Source organism: Anoplopoma fimbria, chromosome 16 (genome assembly GCF_027596085.1).
Source record: "Anoplopoma fimbria isolate UVic2021 breed Golden Eagle Sablefish chromosome 16, Afim_UVic_2022, whole genome shotgun sequence".
Lineage (NCBI taxonomy): Eukaryota > Metazoa > Chordata > Actinopteri > Perciformes > Anoplopomatidae > Anoplopoma > Anoplopoma fimbria.
This window is the reverse complement of record NC_072464.1, coordinates 19,636,037-19,658,911: the sequence shown is the minus strand read 5'-3', so window position 1 is coordinate 19,658,911 and position 22,875 is coordinate 19,636,037. Positions and strand designations below refer to the sequence as shown.

Here is a 22,875-nt window from a genome sequence, read left to right as displayed (position 1 = left end):
TGCGGGAAACCTGCATTATAAAGCCTGTTAAATATCCTTGGGTCCTATTTTTCCCAAAGCATATTACAGCTTTTTAGTCTTGCTTACTTCAGTCAGAATCCAGTCAACTAATCTACACATCTAAATCAAGAAGTGCCAGATGTTTGGATTTGTCCTGCAAAAACACTTTTTTTCTCCAGGGGTTAACTCCTGCTGGAGATGCAAATATATATTTTAAGTTGAGGTGTTTTCAATGCTTTGACTAGATTTGGAAATTCTTCTTTAATGCCAGAGAATTAAACTATTATGTGCCGTTCCTGGTTGTTAAATATCTTACAGCCCTTATGAACAAATTTTTTTGTCTAATAATCCAATCACTGCAGACCACATTATTAAAGGACACATATCATGCCCTTTTTCAGGTTCATACTTGTATGTGTGGTGTTTACTAGAACATATTTACATGCTTTAATGTTCGGCACACATTATTTTTCTCGTACTCTCTGTCTGAATATACCTGTATTCACCCTCTGTCTGAAATGCTTCGTTTCAGAGCCTGTCCCTTTAAGACTTCCTCCCGAGCAAGTCCATACAGCTCTGATCGTTTTTTCTGTCTATCTTATCTGCACTGTCTCTGCCTTAACAACTTCACAGCAGCATGGAACTCACGGTGTGTCGACTAAAAAATCCGGACTGCTCATTTAAAGAAACCATTTCTAAAAATGATTTGTGTGCATTTCTCCACGGATTGAGTATTTATATGGCATATAGACCTGCTTTATAATCAAAAAAGCCCTGTAAATCTCACGTTCTACAACATGGGACCTTAAACACACACTAGAGGAGATAACAGGTGTGTTACATTTACACAGGGATCATTTCAAGCAATATCTGAAAAAGATTAGCATTAAAATCAAACAATGCCATTCTGTATCTAATCCTAGATGACTGATTAAAAAAAATCTGCATACAGTACATCTCTCTCCTGTTCAAACCGATGACAGTGTCTGTGCCACACAGCCATGAAATAATGGCAGGTAAAGCGCAGCGGTCCTCCTGAAAAAAAAATGGTTCTTAATTTCTTACTTTTCATCCACGGAGACCATCTGGATTGTATCTAGCAGCAGCTTCTGGCATGCAATCAACATGCCAGAAGTGGAGATTCTTAAAAGCAGTTGATGTCAGTTCCAGGAAATTGTTAGCCATAACTCCAGGCAAAGAAATGTCACTGTAAGAGGGTGACCATCCTTTTAACAAGAGAAATTCTGAAAACCAAATATCTGCCTGATAAACTGTAAATTACCTGTAAGGAGAGTATGAGCATTCAATCACCATTTTGCTTCCAGTCACTGAACAGAACTGATTGCAGCAACGTCAGGCTGTTATCTTTTGATGGGACATGGGACGGATCTGTCTCCTACTCTGTAGCAGCTCTAAACTTTCACATGCATGTGCATTTTATTTGACTATTAGCATGTTAAGTGTTGTCAGTTAATTATAAGTAAAACATAATTTCAGCCAGGCCACATTGCTAAATATCTAATACATTTAATTAATGCAAAATGAAAACTAATCATAATACTCTATGGGATACATACTCATTATAATTTTGATTTACAAGGCTGAAAAAGAAACGGCTTGCCCCTGCAAACAAGATGTCAAACAATTATCTCCTTCTTTTAGCATTTCTATTCTTACTGCTGAGGGGTAACATGCAATCCATATCGCAATTTGCAGTCAGTTTCATTATTTTTCAAGAATTGCATTTCTTTAATTGCTTATAAAGCATCCATTGTAAACAGGCTGCTTATGATAATTCTGCGCCGAACGTCTTTGGTTTGGCTTTTTATGAGGGACATATTCATGCTATGTTCTTAAGTAACCATACTAATATATATATATGTAAATCAAAAATGTTATAGAATATTTATAAAACTGTAAACTATGAAATATAGAGCTGCAATAAAGTGTAGTTTTTGCTTTAATCTCCAGCAAAGTACTGGGATTATCATATTAAGCCTGTTTTATTCACACTACACACCTTGCTATCTTGTGCTTAGGAGTCTTGAAGTCCTTGTGGTTTTGACACTACAACACTGACAACATGTGGACAAACACTACAATATCTTTCACCAGGAGGAATCCCTGAGGAGTATGTCTGGTCTCCAAAATATATTTTGTCACAACCCGTGTCTTCTCTCATTGGCTGTAGCTCCTCGACAGACTACCCGTTAGCTTAAGCTTTGCATATGTACTTTATGCTTAAGTTAGAGTTTTATAAAACGTGGTCGGTAATTAAATCTATTAGACACCACTGTGTGTAATTTAATTTGACACAGGAATAAAAATAGTAAATGTATGTTAATGAAGCTTAAATCAATAGCTACGAACTTGATTGATGATTTTGGTCTTCTCGTAGGATTTGTTAACAATAACAAAATTATAGAATAACACCATATCCTTTAGGTCTTAACACTAGTTGCATCCCCACTATACAAAAATGGCTGATTATAATAGTTCTTGGTGGATTAATGGATATTACACGCACACACAGTGATTCAAACTTGGCGTCTTTCTTGTTAGAGTTGGCGACTTTTCAGACCCTTTCGGCGACCTTCCGCTCGAGTAAACTTAGATAGTGGCTCCTCTGGCAGCAGCACAGCGTCTCTCCCTCCCTCTTCTCTCTTACCGTCAGCACACAGGCAAGAGTGAGTTACTATGGTTACGGGCTTCGGTGTCACCAGGTCACTTTGCCGAGGTTTCACTCTGAACACGTGTCAGCCCGATTCAGATTTTACATGTGAGCCAAGGTGAAGCTCGAATGAGAGAAAGGCCTGCTTATTAAAAAACTTAAAAGCCTGTCAAAAATAAATGAAGGTCTCTAAATTACCTGGAAAACAAGTTACAGCAGGAAGAGTACAGGGGAAATGGTTGAGCTTAATTGACATGCATATGTAATAATGTAATAATGACATGCATGAACACTCTACCGGTTGAGCTCGTACGTTAGGTTTACATTGAGCCCATCCACGGAGTTATGTCATCTCGCAAAAACATATTCTGGTTTATCCCCTTGGCCTCAAAAATGTGAACCTCCCTTTCTTAAATCACCATAATGTCTTAACATTGTGTTAACTGAACTCAAAACGTTGCACACAATTCTGCAGCACGCAAATTTAAGTCAAATTCAAACCCTGGACACAAAGTGGATCTTTGGTTTTGTAGATACTTTCAGTGCAGAACAAACCTGTATTGTTTCCTGGTGTCGTATCTCCCTGCGTTTGTCTCTCGAATTTTAGTGGCCAACACTCGTACGATGTTCACAAACAAGATGAAGTTGAGCTGAAAGAGAAGAACAGAGATGGACAGCTCTTAATTTATGCAGTACCCGTCAGTGCTCTTAGTTTATGTAACTAGAACTGATTTATTATAGATAAATAAATAAATAAAATAATACAAAATGTTTTAATTGTTAATGACTTCACCGCGTGGATTTAATCAAAGAGTATCTACATTTTCAAGTGTGGATCCGAATTTGTACAGTATACTTGTCATTCATTTTATAATCACAAAGACACTTTTACTGCAATTCTATGAAAAACAAAGGAAACATATTTCAACATAGTCAACTCATGAACAAGGTAGGGTCAATGTAATCATCACCTGTTTGTACGTATCAAGTTACAGTATCTAGCAAAATGTTATTAAATTAATCAGTTTACACAAAAACTTGTTTGTGCAAGTCAACAAACCAACAAACTTGTCTCGCTAGAAAAATATGAACTATTAAACAGATTTAAACCAGGCAGACATATTAATGATTTTATCTTTAAATCGCAAAAAAAATAACTATGATTATACTTCTTTTTATAACTTTCTAACGAAGTATTATTCTACATTTGCCACAATATTTTGAATTCTATTTATAAAAAGTTAAGATAAAGCTAGTATTGAATGGCTGCAGTTTAATTTTGTGGACAACAAAAGTAAAAAGCTAAACAGGTGTGTGCATGCCCTAAAGTCACTTTTTTAGAGCCAATTCATTTTTGATATTAGCAAAAACTTTTTTTTTTCAAGTGGTGGGATTTGGTCTCTGAAGCAGTTGAGGCAAAGTAATTCGATATATGCAAATTTAGACACAATTTTCACAGCCAGAGGCTTGGGTCCCTGAAGCTATATCATCCTTTTAATCCTACCCTGGTCGAGCCTGAATGAGAAGATAGTAACAAATGGAGCTCCAGAATACATCTATAACATGCCAAGACTAACAATATCCAAACATAGGAAGAGATTTCCCTAAACCCAGAGCTCCTCTGCAGTTGCATACTTTTGAAATGAGTGAAATTAATTTCTGTCAATCTCCTCCTCATCTATCCTTCATTATTATCAAACACTGAGACACAGACAAAAATAAGAATTGACTTGAGGGAATATCCCTAACCGTATCATGAGGAAATGCTTCACCTATAATTAGATTTTGTGCAATAAGAGGAAAAAGTAGATTTTAGACTGAACCCACCCACATTTTTGTAAATATAAACAAAACAATTTACTAGATACACAGGGCTTATGAGATGTCTGCTCCAATATTTATGAAGATAACAATATGTGACAGGTGTTTAGCATGTCATTTCCCACAATATTAATCCAATTTAAATTGCCTGTGGATGAATGCAAGTTTCTTTTGAGTGTTGGGAAAACTGAAATAGAGATCTAGACATCAAGGTTGTATATAACTTGTAAATTCATGTTTATTCAATACATCACAGCATCTTACCTTGAAGAGCTTGTCATGCACACTGCACTGCAAAATATCAGCAATTTCTGATACACACGTACACAAACAGCTAGCCTTCAATTTTCCTCCACATACTGTATATTTAGAAGCTATCCACAGAAAAGTAATCAAAATACCGTAGGTGCTGTGAGGTATTGAGGCACAATCAAGCTCTATACAACTATTAATACTCAAAGCTTTTTTATAAATGTGTATAACGAGGAGAGTAACACAACAAATCAGGTTTTAGGTTAGGCTTCACAATAATGATAAATTCAAATGCCAGTTTTAATTTAATTTCAATCACTAAACACAATGATTCCTTGCAACTCCAATCAGAGGAAATGCATCATTTAATACAAATCTGACCAGTAAAAGTGGAATTCCAGCCAGGAAGCAGGAGGTATGTGTGATTGCAGGTCATAATCAGTGCCAGATAACGGCTCAGTCACTCATTTCGGCTGCTCAGAATGTGACTGAGACACACAGAGAGTTCATAATACGGAGATTAGAAAAATTGATTTCATAGATTAGAGGGCTGCTTTTTTCCAAAGTCTCAGTTTGTTGTTGGAACAGCTGACAACAGCATAGTCCAGAAAAGCTGTTAAAAGTTTATGTTTTATAGATTATAACCTTTTATTTTAATGGCTTTTTGATAACATACTATCAAAATTGTAAAGTGCCAGAGGATCTGCTGGAATTATTTCGGGACAAAGGCTAATAAAATATGTAACATTATTTTGCATATGTATTCTCTTGCACAGGTTTAAAAACAAAGTGCTAATGCAGTAAAGTCAGTTTGTCCACTTCCGCCTACATCCTGGATTTGTCTTTATGGAAAGTCAACATCACCAAAGTTCATCAACCTGAGTGAGATATTAATGTCTGAACCAACAGATGAGTCAGAAGGCTCCATCCTCTGGAGGACAGGAATGTCTGTTCTGACATTTCATGGCAGGTAAATATAGTTGAGATATTTCAGTCTGGCCCGAAGCGATGGAAGGACAGAGTGACTGACATTGCCATTCATAGATCCTGAGTTGTTTGATGAGTTCAGGTATTACAGCCCTGTCACTTATTAGAAGCCCATTTCCCACCAATACTTAACAAGGATCCAGATCTAATACATTTCATGAATTGAAGGTCCACAAATGTTGACCTATTAGAAGGGATTATAAGTAATAATATGCATTAGAGCATGAGAATTGTTGAATACCTACAAGGTAGCATGTGGTCTTATTTCTGCAGGTTGACACTTTCTGTAGCTTCAAGAGAATCTGTAACAGCGAGCAGTGCATGTGTCCTGATGAAGAAAAGCTGTCTCATTAGAATCTTGAGGAGATTTTTTCCAAACCCAGCTTGATAGAAGTTTAACTAAATCAGCAGACAGGCTAAGACAACTCAAGGCAGAACATGTCTTTCAACAAAATAGTGTAATTTCTTTCTGTGGTTTCATTCTGTGTTTCCTCACAGCGAGACGCTGCATAAACAAAACAATCTGCCTCGATCTTCTCTTTCCTTAATTTGTACTCTAATGGCTCCAATGCTAAAATAGTCTTCAGCCCGTAGAGGAGTTGTGCACATTATAGAGGGTAAAAGATAGAGCGAGACTGTTAATCCGTATTGATTTGCATGATATTAATTTTCAACAAATACTGTTGTTTCTTGCCATAAAGCTCATTTGAAATTTAATAAGAGGAAGATGTACAAAAGGGTGAGAAGAGCTTTTTCTACATATTGAATATTTTAGTCAATCACTTGTGCTTCTCCTCCCTTTTTAGAATATACCAGAGATCATTAAAAAAATGCACATTACTTTCTGTCCGAGATTTAATTGTGCACAGATGTTGTTTGCTTTAGTAGACTACAACTTCTTCTCCAGCCTGTAGGCGTTGATTATTTAATAATTGGTTCTTACTAACACATACAACCATCCAAGTTTTCTTTAACTTAAAGTTAGTTTTGTCAGTTTGCAATTATACCTATTATATGCTGTGCATCAGTTGTAAAAATCACAAATATAATGTTTGTTCGTTTTTAAAATATTGATGCGGACACATTTGGTGGGTATTAGAAAATGTAGAGTTGGTGACTTTTGAAGAAAGCATTGAATCTCAACTTTGAGTGTCCATGCAGAACATTAAGACTCTTCAGTCATTCATGCAAGAACATAATAAGAAAAATGACTTGATGTTTTAGTCTTCGAGATGTTTCATCACTCCTCCCTAGTATGTTGAGTTCAAACAATGATGTCAACAAGCAGAAAGCAGTTTGTAACCATATTTAAATCGTGGAACAATCTGTTGGACACTGGTACAAATCAAAGACATGGATACTGAAAGGAAACTAACATGACTTAGCTACTTACATTAATAATACACAATTCAATCATATTCTGGATATTATTATCCCAGCCTGGTACCTTTAGCATCTTTTTCCTTAACTAGGCTTTCACCTGATGTGAGAAAATGCTGCTCTATGCTGTGAATTTATATTGATTCCATAAATGTTATATGTGTATCTGATGCAATATTTATAATAAGTTTTTGGATATGCAAGGGTAAATGCATTTATTTTAACTAATAATTCAACTCTTGCTTGGAATACAATGAAACGTGATTTAGAAGTGATAAAGGGAAGTTTATGCCCAATGTGACATGTTTAGAAAACTATAATTTGGATTTTTACCCTAACTCAAACACACATATACAAAATACCCCCAATTTAGGATGACTCTTGCTACTTCTCAAGCTACAATCACACATTGCAATAGCAAACAGCAAACTGTATTTCACACCCACACTCTTACCCCAATGGCTGTCAGAATGGGAACCTGGTAGATCCACTTAATGTTACCAGCACTTAACTCCCAACACCTGCAGTTAACACAAATACAAAGGAGAGGACGAGGTGATGAAATTAGAGGAGCAGGAAAAATAAGAATGCAGGTTGAGTTAATCAAAAGACATACTGGAGAGGCGGAGAGTATTAATGTAGCACCAAATAAATGATTAAGTTCAGTGGGAAAGAGAAAAAAGGGAGGTTAGATATTACATTTTAAAGTAAGGAGTTATTTATATTGTTCCAGCCTTTTTTGTTTGTCAAAAGAATCAGAGGAAGGATGAAAACAACAAGAATAGCGAAGAGGGTGTGTGGAAAAATGGATGTTAACAGCAGTTAAAAATAAGGGGAAATAAAAGTTGGATTCCCTTACAATGCAGCTGGTATGTGTAACATGTCAATATAATTATTGATACATACATTTTATCAATATTGTAGTGAGCTTTTGTCTCATTCAGTTTCAGGTTATCCACAGATTGCACAGTTCAAACATCTCCTCTCAGTGTGATGGATGCAAAATCTCTAAAGAAAGGAGTCACAATCCAATAAGATCTGTCTGCACCACATCTGTTTTATGTGAAACAAGGCAAATTAGAAACACCTTTTGTAGTCCACTGTACATTTCTAAGCAGAAGGGAGGAAGGGTGGGTGTGTTAAGAGTAAGAGTACATAATATAATATTTTTTTAATTTATTTACATTGGATACCATCTGTACATTACATTACATTACATTACAGTCATTTAGCAGACGCTTTTATCCAAAGCGACTTACAGGAAGTGTATTCAACATAGGTATTCAAGAGAACTACTAGTCACCAGAAGTCATAAGTGCATCTCCTTTCTTAAACAAGCATCTCAAAGCATAAGCCAGAGCAAAAGTATAGTGCAGAGGCAGATTACTACGAAAACAATAATTGCAACTGTAGTATCTACGTTGTTTTTTATGGAATTAAAATGTAGACTGCGTTCAAATGTGCATCATCTTGGAACCCTACGATAAAAAAACATACTTTTCATATGTGAACCATCACAAGGAAAATGTGCATCATGAACACAAACACATAGCTTCACACATAATGTTTGTCTCAGGGGATTATGCAAATACGATTATGCAGATGTTTCAGAGCAGGCGTCAAGTCTGCCAGAAAGCGTTCTTTGCACGTTGCGCATACATGGTCTCTAGATCACAACCCCAATGTGGTGTGGGGGAATTTGCATGAAAGAAGAGTTGCTATGCATTCCACACAGATACTTCCTAAACGTGGTGAGAGTCGTGTGCTAGCTTGAATACTGGAGAATACAAAATAGTTGTAGTCTATACTGCCTATTTCTTCAATTTATAAAGTTTTACTTCACCAAAAGGCTGTGAATAAAGTACAGTATGTTCCCTGAGGCTGTCAGGAGTGTTATATGTGACATGTTGTTTTCACTGTCACTCATTGTCTTTCTTACCCTCTTGGGGACTGAGAAAAAGAGATAAAGTTAGCCAAATTCACCTAAACTTAGTGTGCTACACCAAGCTTAATGTGATTTACACAAACATGTATTATGACCACTTCTCTTCTAAAACAGTCACTTAAAAGATCCAACATCAGGGAACAACTACTCAGCAATTGTCGCATTAGCTTCTAGTGTTCACTCACATGAAAAATATTATTATATTTAGATGGAGACATTTTGCTGATGGCCAACAACCCTGTCTAGAGGGACTATCAATCTCAGAGACAGAAAAAAATGATTAGCAGTAATGAATTTTTGTATGTCCATTAACAGCTATGCCCTTCTAGATCTGTGAAGGTCCCCAATAAAGCCTCACAAATTCAAGAATATGCATATTTTTAACAGGAAGCAATAATCTTACTCGGCATTTCAACATCTTACGACTCAGCCTAGAGCCATCTGTCAAACCCAAAACAATTCTCAACAAAGGCAAAAGCTTAAATTGCATGCTGTCATTTTCTCATATCAACGTTTATTAAGAGGCAGAGGGAGGTCACATTTGGGAGGAAATATTATCACATCAGACCTCATTGAAATCAGCACTGAACTCAGCGGTCTAAGCCTCTAATGATTTGACTGCAAATGGATAAAAGAGATTGACCTTTGCAGTCTTACAATCCATATAATATTTAGCTTTTTGTTGGTGGAACTTGCAGGAAGCAGTTCTACCTCTATAGCACCACACCCTCAATATTAAGCTGTACAAATGGGTCTTTGTTTGTGTAGGGTAACCTTTGTTTTTTGACTACAACTATGCAATTTTGCATCATTTTCGAAGATTATTATTATTATAAATAACATCCAAAATGCGTAAAGACAAAACTTGCTATGGATAAATAATAATTTAATTCTTTAAATATCACAGCCTTTGTCTGATCATTTAATTCTTCCGACAATGTTTGCCCTGTAAAATAGTTGACTGTAAATCAAGAGAACAGATTCAGAAAACGTTTTAAACTATTTTTAATTAATAATATTATTATATAAAGTTAGAATGAACCGTTAAATTATTATATTATAACAAGGAGCTTGCAAACTAGAAAATGGATTTTCTGCAGAAAATGCAGTGTGAATGCATACAGCCTTTATGCTCTACAAAACATTGCCGGTAATACAGAAATGTATTGCCAGAAAATTTGTGAATCCAAATGCATTGCACTGCGAAACAGTCAGGAATCAAACTGCTCCATAAAGTGTACCTGATGTAACAACTTTTAAATGTTAAGCTCCTCTAACAAAAATGTATTCAGGGTCCTGCTGCAATTTAAATCATGGATATTTAATTAGATTTCACTGATGATTCAAATGTCACCATAATTATGCAATTATTAAACCATCCTGAAATTCCCTTTGTGTCTCGTTTCATGTTTATAGTCAAGCTTATTCTTTAGATTTGTTGACCTTTTCACATGTTGGTGTCTGTTAAAAAAAGATCTGCATTTAGACACCTCACCTTGCATCTGCTAGCGTTGCCCTGACAATCGCCCACACTGCCACAAAAACAGCTGGAACACCTGGAATTAACAAAGCAAAACACAAACAATAAGGTGTGGCTTCATCATAATGTCCCATGCTTTGAGTACATGATTCACGGTAAAGGTCACATTTCACATTTCCATTTAATTTCTTATACATGGTATCAAGAAAGGAGAGGTATGATCTATTAAGACATCAAAGAACGAGACTCTCAAGGAGCATAAACTCCCTTATGGGTTGTGAATCATTGGGGGGGGGGTGAGAGATGACAAAGTCTATTACACTTTTTAAAATAAGGCTCTCTCCAGAGGTTATACTGTTCTCCTTAGGGCTAGGCAATAGTTCAATATGATTATTTATCAACCTTAATCTAAATCATGCCTGGATTAAATAATTTATTGATATATTGTGATACACAATTATGTTGTCTACACTGATAATAACAACTATAACCTTCATTTCTGATTATTTTGCACTAAAGTTCTTAATTTAATGAGAAAATACGCATTAATTCACACAAGAGTATACAAAACCATGTGGTTATTTAAAATGACTACGTAATTATTTCATTACCAGAAAACATGCTATATCGGGGTATAAATCGTTATCGAGAAATTAAATGAGTTACATCTTGATCGAGGATTTTGGACCTATTGCACAACCCTAGTTCTCCTAATTGTTCACTGCGATGGTGAAGATAAACCAATGACACAAAGATCTGATCCACTCTGTATTTCTATCACCCATTGTGTATGGTCACCAATTATTTTTGAACATTCCTTTAAAGGCATCACACACATCATAAAATTCACATTTTTATATCTGCAAACATTTCTTTTCCATGTTTTTTTATTTTATTTTATAACGAGTTTACACAAAGACACAGACCCCCAGCCGATCGCACCCATTAGTCCCTCAGCCAAGAAGGTTATGTTTTCAGTTTTTTTTTTTTTTTTTGTTTTGTTTTGTCTCTTTGTTAGCAGGCTTACAGAAAAACTTCTTGCCTGATCTTCTTGACATTTTTTGGAAGGTTGTAGCAACAAATTTTGGCTGGGAAACACAAATATTTTTCAACTTTCCCTAACATTGTGAGATATGGCAAGCCCTTGGAGGAGGCCTGTGCACTGTGTAATCTTACAAACTGCCAAATCTGACATGTGACATCCCTGAACATGTTGTCAACCATGTGTCAACCATATCTTTTAAATATTAACCAGTATTCAAACTTATTCCATACATAAGAACTCAGGTCGACGACCAGGGAATGTGACAGATAATCTAAATCTAAAATTACTTATGTGGCTTCATGAATATATCTACAATCTTAAACAGAAGTGATAACATAGGGTTGGGATTTATTCTGTGCAAGACCGACCTCTCTCAGCAGAAATGTCCCTTTATCATCTAAAAATGGCAGCTTCCTTACAGTCACTATGATTAATCAGTGCATATTTAACTTGATGAAACGTGTTTCCCCATCGTCCTTTCAATTGAAAGTCCATTCCACCAGATAGACTCATTTTGAATGAATGTTGCATACTGACAAAGTGAGGAAAAGAGAGAGAAGCAGAGCCTAAGAGAGCCTCATGTGAGTGTGAGAGGAAAGTGCAGAGATGTAACCATTATCTTGACACTGATCACTGAGCACAGCACTGAAACAGCAGGGAGATATATGACTAGTTCAGTGGGCACTTGATGAAAGCTACTGATGATAATCAGAGCATTGTCATCTATAATACCAGCTTGTCAGAGGATTTGTGCTTCTGCCATCCATAGTAACATCGATCTAACAGTAAAAATCAAGTTTGCAAAGGACAGCTATCCAAAACGGTTTGACATTACAGTGAAATCAATAAGACATGTCTCCTCAGCACAATGTCTGATTTTTTTTACCAACTAGGAGTTGATTCCCGTCTTATCACAGGATTTCTTTCACACTATCGAGCCAAAGAAGCACAAAATGCGTGTTTAGATCTCAACGGAGAAAATAAGGGGTGGATGTATAATTTGACAGAGCTGTTTTTAGACCCGTCAAGAAATGCATCCCATCCCAGAGTTTCTTATCCTTTAGAAAAGAAGATGAGGACACAAAGCAGGTTCAAGCCTTGTGGATTTTTGTCACTATAAGCGCAATGGAGCAACGTTTTAATAAGAAGGTTTCCATTCTGTTTGTTGTCATGCACATGCGCTTGTATGAGTTGCCAAGAGTTTCACAAAAATGATTTCCGTTTTATGAGGAAAGAAACGCATTTAATAAGTCTGTTGACTTTTCTTTTGATCTCAGGAATACACACAATGTGCACTGGATAAAAAAAGACACACGGCCCCTTTAACAAACATCCTCCAAACCTTTATCAGAATCCAGAGAACCAGACATTATGGAGAATGCTAAAAGTCATGCCTTACCTATTTCACTCTTTAGATTCTACATTAATTACTATTCAAAACGGCAGTGATCTGTTAGCTTATGTTTTACAAGTATATTGTTTTTTGATATATTGTTAATGAAGACAGTGAATAAACAAATCACCTACTGCAGCTACAGAATCAGCTCTCTATCTTTGTTCCCCCTGTAGGTAACAATGCCACTAATCTTAAGCATTTAGAGGAATAGTTGTTGTATTAGATCATATGAAAGCACTGCAACTCATACCGTTTTTTTAAGCCACAAAAACAGAGACATTCAGTCTAAAGGATGCTGCCTCTGTCGAACTTTGGGCAATACTTCTCAGTAGACTTAGCATGGAAGGCTTGGAAATAAAGGAGGCGTTAACCCTAAAACAATTCTGACATAATATCTACTGCATGTTAGCAGTGTTTAAAACAGCATTACATTTAGAGAGAGTTTCAGAAATGGAGAAATCAAAAATAAAGGGAAATGTGGTTGAGCTACTTAACTGCCAAGCATAAATTATGTGCATTATTCATGTAACCAGACAATCATTTTTCATTCTTGGTGCTTCTTTTTTTCGTACAAAGACAAGTGGGTTTTCTCAAATTTAAATCTAATCTAATCTAATCTGTATTGTAACGTGAGCAGCCATTTAAACTCTTACAAGTTAGACAAAGATGAGACAAAGATCTGACGGTCTCTTTCTTTTCCTCTTGTTAACATCACTTCATGAAAATAATTCTGACGTGGTGTAAAAACCTTTCACCTTGCGGCTGTGGCGTAGTGGAGAGCAAGGTAGTTCTCCAATCAGAGGGTTGGTGGTTCGATACCCGGCTTTGGCAGTCGATGTGTCCTTGGGCAAGACACTTAACCCCAAGTTGCTCCTGAAGGCTTGCCATCGGTGTGGACTGGATGATGAATGTTAGTTAGAGTCTGATGGTGGCACCTTGATGGTAGCCTGTCATCAGTGTGTGAATGGGTGAATGATATGTAATATACTACTGACTGTAAGTCGCTTTGGATAAAAGCGTCTGCTAAATGACTGTAATGTAATGTAATCTTCTGATATTGAAATAGTACCAGCAGCTCTGTTGCATCTGATCTCCGGGTAATTTCTTTTCATACAAAACACAAGTGTAACACTCCAAAATATGCGCCGAACATGAGCTGACAATACTAACGACCACATGGGAACCATATATGGAGGCTAGAAAGCTGTTTAATACTGTACAATGACTAGGCTGCTGTGTTATACATTTTTGACTCAAATGTGGTTTGGTGCAGAGAGGATTATGCATTGTGTAGAGTATGTTAATGCATTGTATTGTCTGTATATATAATCATATTGCTGACATAGCAATTGTGACCTCTGTATTGGCTTAAGATTTCAGCATCAGCTACATTTTTGCTAAAGTTGGTGGAGAATTGTTTCGAACGAATGCTGCACCATGTCATTGGGGTTTTTTTCTGCTTACCCCATCCGATGAGGGTGAAGCCCCAGAGGTATTTGGAGTCTGATCGGAAGGCCATGAAGATGAGGCTGTGGAGGTAGAGGCCTTCTACCAGGATCCAGTAGTAGTTGGTGGCCAGAAAATAGATGAAGAGCAGCACTGTCACCTTGCAGCCAATCTGATAACAAAACATTAGCAATTTTATAACGTCCTATTTGTCCCTGACAAAATAATTGTGATCATAGTACAAACTATTCTAACGCCACAGGCTCCCCCCGATGATAGAGTAGATGATTTTGGCCTCTTGCTGTATAAATTTGCACAACAATGAGGTTGTACGCTCAGTGAAACTATCAAATACAAAGTTTATCAACAAAGGCTGTCAAATCTGCTTCAATTTAAGATTGTAACCACCTACGTTTGGCCCACACATTTCATTAATTGACAAACATTCATTTCATTACTATAATTAATATGACTATAATTTTGAATGATTTTTAATGATTTGAATTTTGAAATTATACATTTGGCTGCACAATCAACCTCCTACACTGTCTCTGTCATTCACAACTGATATCCTGACCAAAATGAGGAATTCACACAAGAAAGACCAAAGACACATTATTATTGTGCGTGTAATGCGATAATGTGCAAAACTGTAATGGAGTCACGTCTTATACCTCATTTGCCTAAGCTCACATTTCATAATTTATAAAGCAAGCATGAACAACTACGTTTATTTCCAAAGCACAGAACAAATGCACTTAGGATCATTTATGCACTTGTGAGAAGCCAGATAGTAAAATGGTTACTGTCTGCACATGGTGAATGCAAGACAAACTAGTAACATGTAGTAAGTCCATGCTGACTGTATGTGTTCACCGCTCACTAGCAGACCAGTAAAATTATGCAATTCAAAGTTTAAATAGTTGTAAATACTTAATTGTATATTTGTATTATGTCACCTAACTTTAAAGTTACTAAGAGATAATGTGGACAAGGATTAAACAGCATGGTTCAGTGCAAATCAAAATAATTGCTCTCACTCTTTTAGATTTGCAAACTTATCGTTAACCTGACACACTTATTTATGACTCCAATCAGCTGAGTGAAAATAATCAACCCTGACTTTTGAGGCCAATTTGAGATTACGGGATTTATCTCTGAACTCAGTTAAATAAATCGTACTCATTCAGAAGCAACATTCAGATCCCGGCTGAATCTAAATGGTGGAGTGCTATTCCCTTTCTCGGTCAGACTCATGACTGGAGCTGAGTCACTGATTTAATTCGTTTTTTTGTAATTCAATCTGAGAAAGAACAAAATTTAAGATACTGAAAAAGTAAATGTTTGTCATGTTCAATCAGAGAAGTGACCACGGAAGGTTTGTTGTTGAGGTGAATTCATAAGGATTTAGGAAAAGACATTGATGGGGGATATAGAATCTGTCTGATGATGTTTTTTTTAAATAAGCAACTTTATTAAGAACCATTGACTGTATATAATAAGTGGACATAATCATCGTGACGTCACCCATTGGTTTGTGGACTGTTTTTGCCATCGCCATCTTGGATTATGGCCATTTCCATCTTGTTTTTTCAACCAATGAACGGAAGTGACCATATTTGGACGTCATATACGGCTATGTTAGGGTAGCAACCTGTCAATCACAGTAAGCCCGCCCTAAAGCATACTCAGCTTTATGGTCTGTTTACTAAATGAACATCATGCTGTATTGAAGAAGACTTGAAACTAGCGGTTGAGACCATGAACTCATGTTTACAATGTTTACTGAGGGAATAAATCAAGTGAGAAGTAGAGTCAGTTTCTCATAGACTTCCACACAATTGGAATTATTTTTTTACAGCCAGAAGGGTCGCCCTCCGACGGCCATTAGAGAAAATGAAAGTTTAAGACACTTTGATGCCTGTTCAGAACTCCCAGAAAATGAGTGCAGTGACAAACTTGCTGTTGTTCAATTAAATCAAGGATTCACATCCAAAAGAGAGTCACACTTTCTAAGTCGGATGTTTTCAATTTATCGGTAATGTACAATTAAATTGCGCCGGCCGATGTAATTAAATGGCCGAATGGTGGATCGCTTTAAAGCAAGAAATTGTGGGACGGCATTATCTCCCTTCCTTTCTAAAAGGATGCTCCAGTGCTAAAGGAGATAGGAAAGGGAGCATTGAATCACCCTCCCTCATTATCTAGAGAACCAGCTCTTACTGTGGCTGCTACATAGATACTTTCAGCTCATTTCACACAGTAAGGCACAGTTTTCTTTTCCCTCTCATTAAACCATGCAGATGCCATAGCAGTAGCTGCTTCATTACACAACCAGGGCATATTTATATCTTAATTGTACAGAATGTGTCAGTGCATGATGGCAGATATGTTCTCTGCGCTGTACATTACACATAACATTGTACATCGTCAGATACAGTAGATACACATAGTGGATATTTTTGAGAAGACAGAAGATTTAAAAGTTTCAGTAATAGCTCATTATTATAGATTACAGACATTCTTAAAGACATTTGAAAAGTCAGTGGGTTTCTTTGTTCTTTGAAAACCACTTGCCGAAGTTGTTTTGTGGTCTCATTTAATTTTAAGTCTTTATTCTCAGTGTTACATTGGGGCAAGTTGCAGCAATGGGGGTCCTTGTATTTAACATCAATTCATTAATTCTGTGATGAGGCTTAGAGGAAGTTCAGTCAGGAAGACCATCTGTACACTCTTATTCGTTCACAAATCCCTTCTACTCTGTCAGCTGATTGTGGACGTTCACTTTTACAATAAACAACCAGATTGTGCAGATGTTTCCCTACATCAATCAAATAGTTGTTGTCAAATTTTTAAAACTGCTCCCCTCTTCTGCTGTCAGATGTCATCGCAGTTTGAACCAACGCAACCATCCTCCTCCCCATTAATGGTGGCATGATTTGGTATGACATTTGCCTTGGTGGAGTGAGAGCGTGAGACATAGCCTGCCTTTATTCAGGTCTAACAGACAAAGGTATAGTTGTTCGTACTGAGAGTAAAAAACATAATGAAAAAGGAGAACTGGTACTTACATACTGAGAATTGTCCAGTGGTGCCATGCTAACTGCCTTTATGTTGTCCAAAAGAGCAGAATCAAAGTCCTGCAATCTGGCACTGGAATGGACGACTTTGTCCTTCACAAAGATGCTGACTGCCCGTAGCATGAAGGACACAAACAGGTGCATGTGGATGTAGTTCCTGGTGCAGTGAAGACGCCTGTCATGGAAACAAATAGCATTCATCTATATAATTATGCAATCCAAACCTTTTAAGACATAAATCACATTTATATTAGCTCAGGTTGACCTGTCGTTGGTGCCGGTGTTGTTAAGAGGACAAATATGTGTTAATTGAGGTACAAGTCCAAGACCAGTCTTTAAGTATTGCTGAGTAGATATGTAACAAAAAACTAAAAGCCTTTAGTCTGGGTTGTTTGATGAAGCTGATTCTTTACATTCAACTATAATGTGGAGGTCGATCAGGAAAAAGAATCATTAAGGTGGCATCTATCAATAAATGTAGCCAACCAGTTTTGTGAAATGCCCAGAGTTTCTTTCTACTGTTAGCTGTCAATGCAGTAAAACCCTGACTTCCAAAAAGCATCAGCTTATCAAGCACCATGACATAGAGGTAGTTTGAATCTCAGAGCCTCAAATTCAGGTGTTTTTTCGGTTGCGTCTCTGCACTCACACTGCCTCCGCTGACTCTTAAGATGTCAGGGGACTTTGTTACCCACATCATTGTACGTCTAAAGGCCTTGGAACCACATCACACGGCTCTGACGCTAGCACATTATTGTTTTCCCTGCAGAAGCCAGCACACCCCCTCTTTCGAAAGTGTGAAATGTCATTTATTGTGTTCGGTGCCTGCAGAATTAGCAGAAATTGTTGTGGAGGTTTGTAGTTGCAGATCAGCTGAGGTGCTATTCTGCACCAAATACACAAAAATACAGTATATGTTCCTTCTAATCAGCACTAGTGGTGTTGTTGCTGCTCATAATTAATGTTTAACAAATCCTCACAACCTCCTGTTCAAATAACGAAGACATCACCATCTTCAGTGTCATATGATTGTTTTATCCTTAATTGGCTCTTAAGTATCAGTTAATTATTGTAGCGAGCACTACACCGCAGCTGTATTTGTGTTAAGTGTTGTAAATGTTTGCCTGTGTTTTTCTAATGTGTGTTTAGAGGAATATGTTTCTATATAATTTAGTGTTAAGCATTCATGTCCATACCATGGAAAGTTTATTTTTGCTAATCTTATTATTTTTGCAATAGGTATCCTGTACATCCCTTAGTTGCTCAGTACTTTAATAAGCCAATGGTTGACTGCGGTTTGCTAATGTTAATATGTTGTTGAGTGTCATATTGGGTGATGCAAATTATTGTGACAGTATATCTAAAGAGAATAGCAAAGAGAGCAGAAGAGAGCTGAGGGAGGCTTAGGAATCAAATATTTTTAAGCTGCTTTGTGATGTCAAACACAGAGCAGATATAAGTTTGTCAAAATGCATCTTGTCAGCTGCAAATGATCCATAAAATATGCTCTGTGAAGTTGTCCTATTTAATCATGCAGCTCTCTGAACACCTCCGGTGCTTTCTTGTCTGAGATAAGACGTTGTGGACTAACTTAACTCTCTACTTCCTTCTCTCCTAATGAAATCCTGCAACCTTCTCTTGCTCTGAAAGTGCTGAGATTCAAAACAAGAGACAGTTTCTTTTTAACACTGAGTGCCAACAAGTCATTACTGGAGACACAGTGTTCACTATGATGGATTACCTTTATGTGGAAGGTGGGAGAGATGCCTTTAAAAAGAAGCGAGCAACACTAGTGTGGCCAACAAAGGTTGATATTGCCTCAAAATGAGTTCCTTGTGATCTCAAATCACAGTCATTAGTCCCTCCACAGCTGGACATTGGGTCGTTGTACACTCAACCGCCCTTCTCTGTAGCAAACACTTGCTACTCAGGTTGTATGGATCTGTTTAGGATAGGTATAATTGTGGTAAATATTGATTATATTTACATCAGCAAAGGGGTTGTGCAAAAAAAAGCTGTTATTATTTTTGCTGAAAATCATGTTTTACATTTTTTTTTGTCCTCTCAGTCTCTCTTTCTGTCACCCGTCATATATACTAACTGTAATACAGGGACCGTTCAGCTGAGTGGGCTGTTCAGTTTCAAGTGGAAAGAGATTTCCAAAAGGTTTGTGAACTGCTGATGGGATGATTACACCAACTGTAAAATGTCATAATAAACCTGGAGAGCCTTGCTTGTGGAATTACTACATTAGAGCCAATGAATAAGATCAATCTTTCCACCAACAAGGCTGTTTGTGGTGGCAGAGTGAAATAGTTTTCTGTTTTACTTCTCACTAAGGGGGAATTGGATTAAATTAATGATTTTCTTCATTTTTTTTCTTAATCTTAAAGTAATTCAATTTGAAAAGGTGCATTATCTGGACCTTTCTTTCACAGAATTGATCTAATAGTATTGTTTCGTAATCAGTTGTGTGCATACAAAGTTGTTAGGTCACACGTCTGTTTGTGGACTTCAATGGACCCCCTTTGGATAAATTTGATCCAGCGCTTTTAGTGAGGATCTGAACGGGTTGGGGGTTCGCACTCTGATCACAATCCCCAGGGGTCTAGTGACTTTTTCAAAACCCATTCAACAACCTGAAAAGTGCTCCGTTGTCAGGACTTACACCATGCTGCTGTTTTTTCATAACTACAACAGAAACTGTTCAGGATACCAGTTGGAATGTGAAAATGCAGACACAGCAGAGGGCCACCTCCTGTTGTTCATCCACTTATGTGTGTGTGTGTGTGTGTGTGTGTGTGTGTGTGTGTGTTTGCTATGAGGAAAACATTTTATTGTTGATTCGTTCCAACATTAGAAAATCTATTTTTACCTGAAGTATCCAATGATGAAGATGGCCACCATCAGAGAGCTGAAGGACACAGCGTAGCCGATGGTATACATGACATACAGCCGCTCGAAGAAGTCTTGCTGTGAACATAGAAATATTTGCTTTTCAGTCCACTCTCCAAAGTTTAACTGTATTGCAGAGGAAATAACTTTTATGAGTCACAGTTGCTGGGATAAACAGGATGGTGCAATGAGAACAAGAAAGCAAGGGAACTCATTATTTTGTATTTACATTTTTGGCAGAGGATGACAAGTATTAAAGCTTAGACTGATGCTAATGCTGCTATGTAGCCTGCACATATGTCATATTAAGAAATGGATCACTAACTCAAATCCCAGAGCTCTTACTATGCCAGTCTAAAGTTGTTTAATAAACAGAAATAGGTAGATTCATTGAGTCTTAAAGTCTTAAATCCTTAATTGCTTACAAAACAACATTTTTCAGGTTGGTTGGGCCCAATTATTCAGATGACACCATTAACAAAAGATGACTTAAGCCATCATCGTAATATCTTTGTATTTCCACCAAGCAGAAAGTCCCTCAGGCATTGTGGTTGCTTAGATTAATGAGTTGCATATCAAAATATGAAGTTGAATCAATTTAAATGTAATGAGCATTTTAGCCAAGGAGATATCTTATAGGCAAAGTTAAAGCCGCAGCACTGAATATTTTTTTTAATCAAGTCAGAAGTCTGAGATTTTAAGTTTTGTGTTATTGCACGATGACCAAGATCCCCCCAAACACACTCTTTTCTGATGGAAACAAAAAGTAAATCAAAGCATCTGTAGTGTCAAGTAATTCAATGAGAGTTTACATGTATGTTTATGTGTATATGTATATGTATAGACTGCACAATATAATAAGTGTAAATCCCGTTTCAAAAACAGCTGCACACTCACTCACACACACAGGACCGAGCACATAACCTCTCTCCAGGCTTCATCTTGGAGAAGTTCTCCTACACAAAATTCTGTCAATTATTCAGACTTTTCTTTACTGGTGTTGTTTACTGCTGTAGAGTTTGAACTCCTCTGGACTAGAAAAGTAAAAAAAAAAAGAAAAAGAAAGAAAACAGCCTGAAAAGGGAGGGTCACTCTTCAGATGTACTCTACTGTTTCAGAAGACAGTAAAAGAGGTTCAATTTGATAGACAATTATATGGTAAGATTTGAGTTCGAACCTCTGAACCACCAACTAACTCAACGTGTCCGTAGATGAGATGAAGCCCACACGGTTGCATAGCATCTGATTTCAGTCAATTGTTCAGTCGGTTGGCCTCCACATTAGCTTCCTTCAGAGTCCCGTCACACTTAGAGCTTTGACGTCTACAATGCCGACAGCCTTAACGTTGACATGCCTAGCCATGCATGTATGGGAATAATATTGGTTTAGCTAGTTAACGAAATCAGCAATCGTACTCACCCTCCCTTCCTCATCAGGCGGCTGAAGGAAACGCAGACACTCGGAGTAATTGGTCCATGTTTTGTTCCAGTTGTCCACAAACACCCAGGAACCGTTGACATCACACTTCCTGTAAGCATGTCCTGTAAACACACGCTTTAACATGAATTTTGGACATTTACAACACAAAGCATTTCATGCAGGTGGATCTTACGGACTTTAGGCATTTGCCCACCAGTCAAGTAAATTGACGTTTTCACCAGCCTTGATATATTAGAGAAGCTGCACTCCCTAAACCTACACAGGTGAATTAAATTATTTTGATTTATTGGACCTCTTTTCAGAACTGTGTCGGAGTGTAGAGCCAGGGCTTTATTGATATATCTCCGAATGAATACGGTTTGACGTCTTGATTGGGACAACGAAGCCTCCTTGTTGTTATATAAATATGAGCACAACACAACCTGTTTGTACAATGGGATTAGTTGATGCCAATATCGGCGGTGTGAAAGCTCTGAAAAAAATTTACCGTGAAAAAATGTGTTGCTTTTTTGATGTGTAATATTTTTGTTCTGTGTGAAAGTGTTCAAAAACAAGTATTGCAAAAACAGTTCCAAAAATATATTGACTTGTGAATGAATTGCAGGAAAAAACATCCCCTCTGTGTGTTAAGGCCTTAATAAAACACAGGTATAAATATTAAAATGAATAAAGGAGCCATCGCTTAATATGATTGGAAACACCTGTGCTTTTTCTTACACCAAGTCGAAATGTCTGTTGTGGAAAAGTCCTATCAGTGCACAGAATACAGTAACTTCACATAATTATCATCATGGGTCCACCCATCTTCTGCAAAGGTCTAATTATCCATAATTATTGAATACACCTGTGTGAGAGTGTAAGACCTCAACAAAACAATGTTTAAAATATATTGTATGAATTCAAAAATAAAATTTAGATTTGGAATATTTCAGGTAGTTTAGTAAAGTAAACTAGGTCATGCAGAAACTTATATGAGAATATAACACCAGCAAAAGCAGTTTGAATCTCTATATTTAAAGTTACTTGTAGTTTTCAGT

At 37.0% G+C, this 22,875-nt stretch overlaps 1 protein-coding gene across 1 annotated transcript in view; it reads right to left on the bottom strand.

The window, feature by feature from the left end:
- Positions 1–22,875, bottom strand: part of pth2ra (parathyroid hormone 2 receptor a) — a 43,285-nt gene that overhangs the window by 9,265 nt on the left and 11,145 nt on the right. Inside the window, exons 5-11 of the mRNA XM_054615834.1 lie at positions 21,818–21,939; positions 20,379–20,476; positions 17,495–17,678; positions 14,442–14,595; positions 10,552–10,612; positions 7,566–7,632; positions 3,227–3,321 (exon numbers count right to left, since the gene is read on the bottom strand). Of these exons, the coding sequence (XP_054471809.1) occupies positions 3,227–3,321; positions 7,566–7,632; positions 10,552–10,612; positions 14,442–14,595; positions 17,495–17,678; positions 20,379–20,476; positions 21,818–21,939 (781 nt within the window). The remainder of the gene's footprint in view (positions 1–3,226; positions 3,322–7,565; positions 7,633–10,551; positions 10,613–14,441; positions 14,596–17,494; positions 17,679–20,378; positions 20,477–21,817; positions 21,940–22,875) is intronic.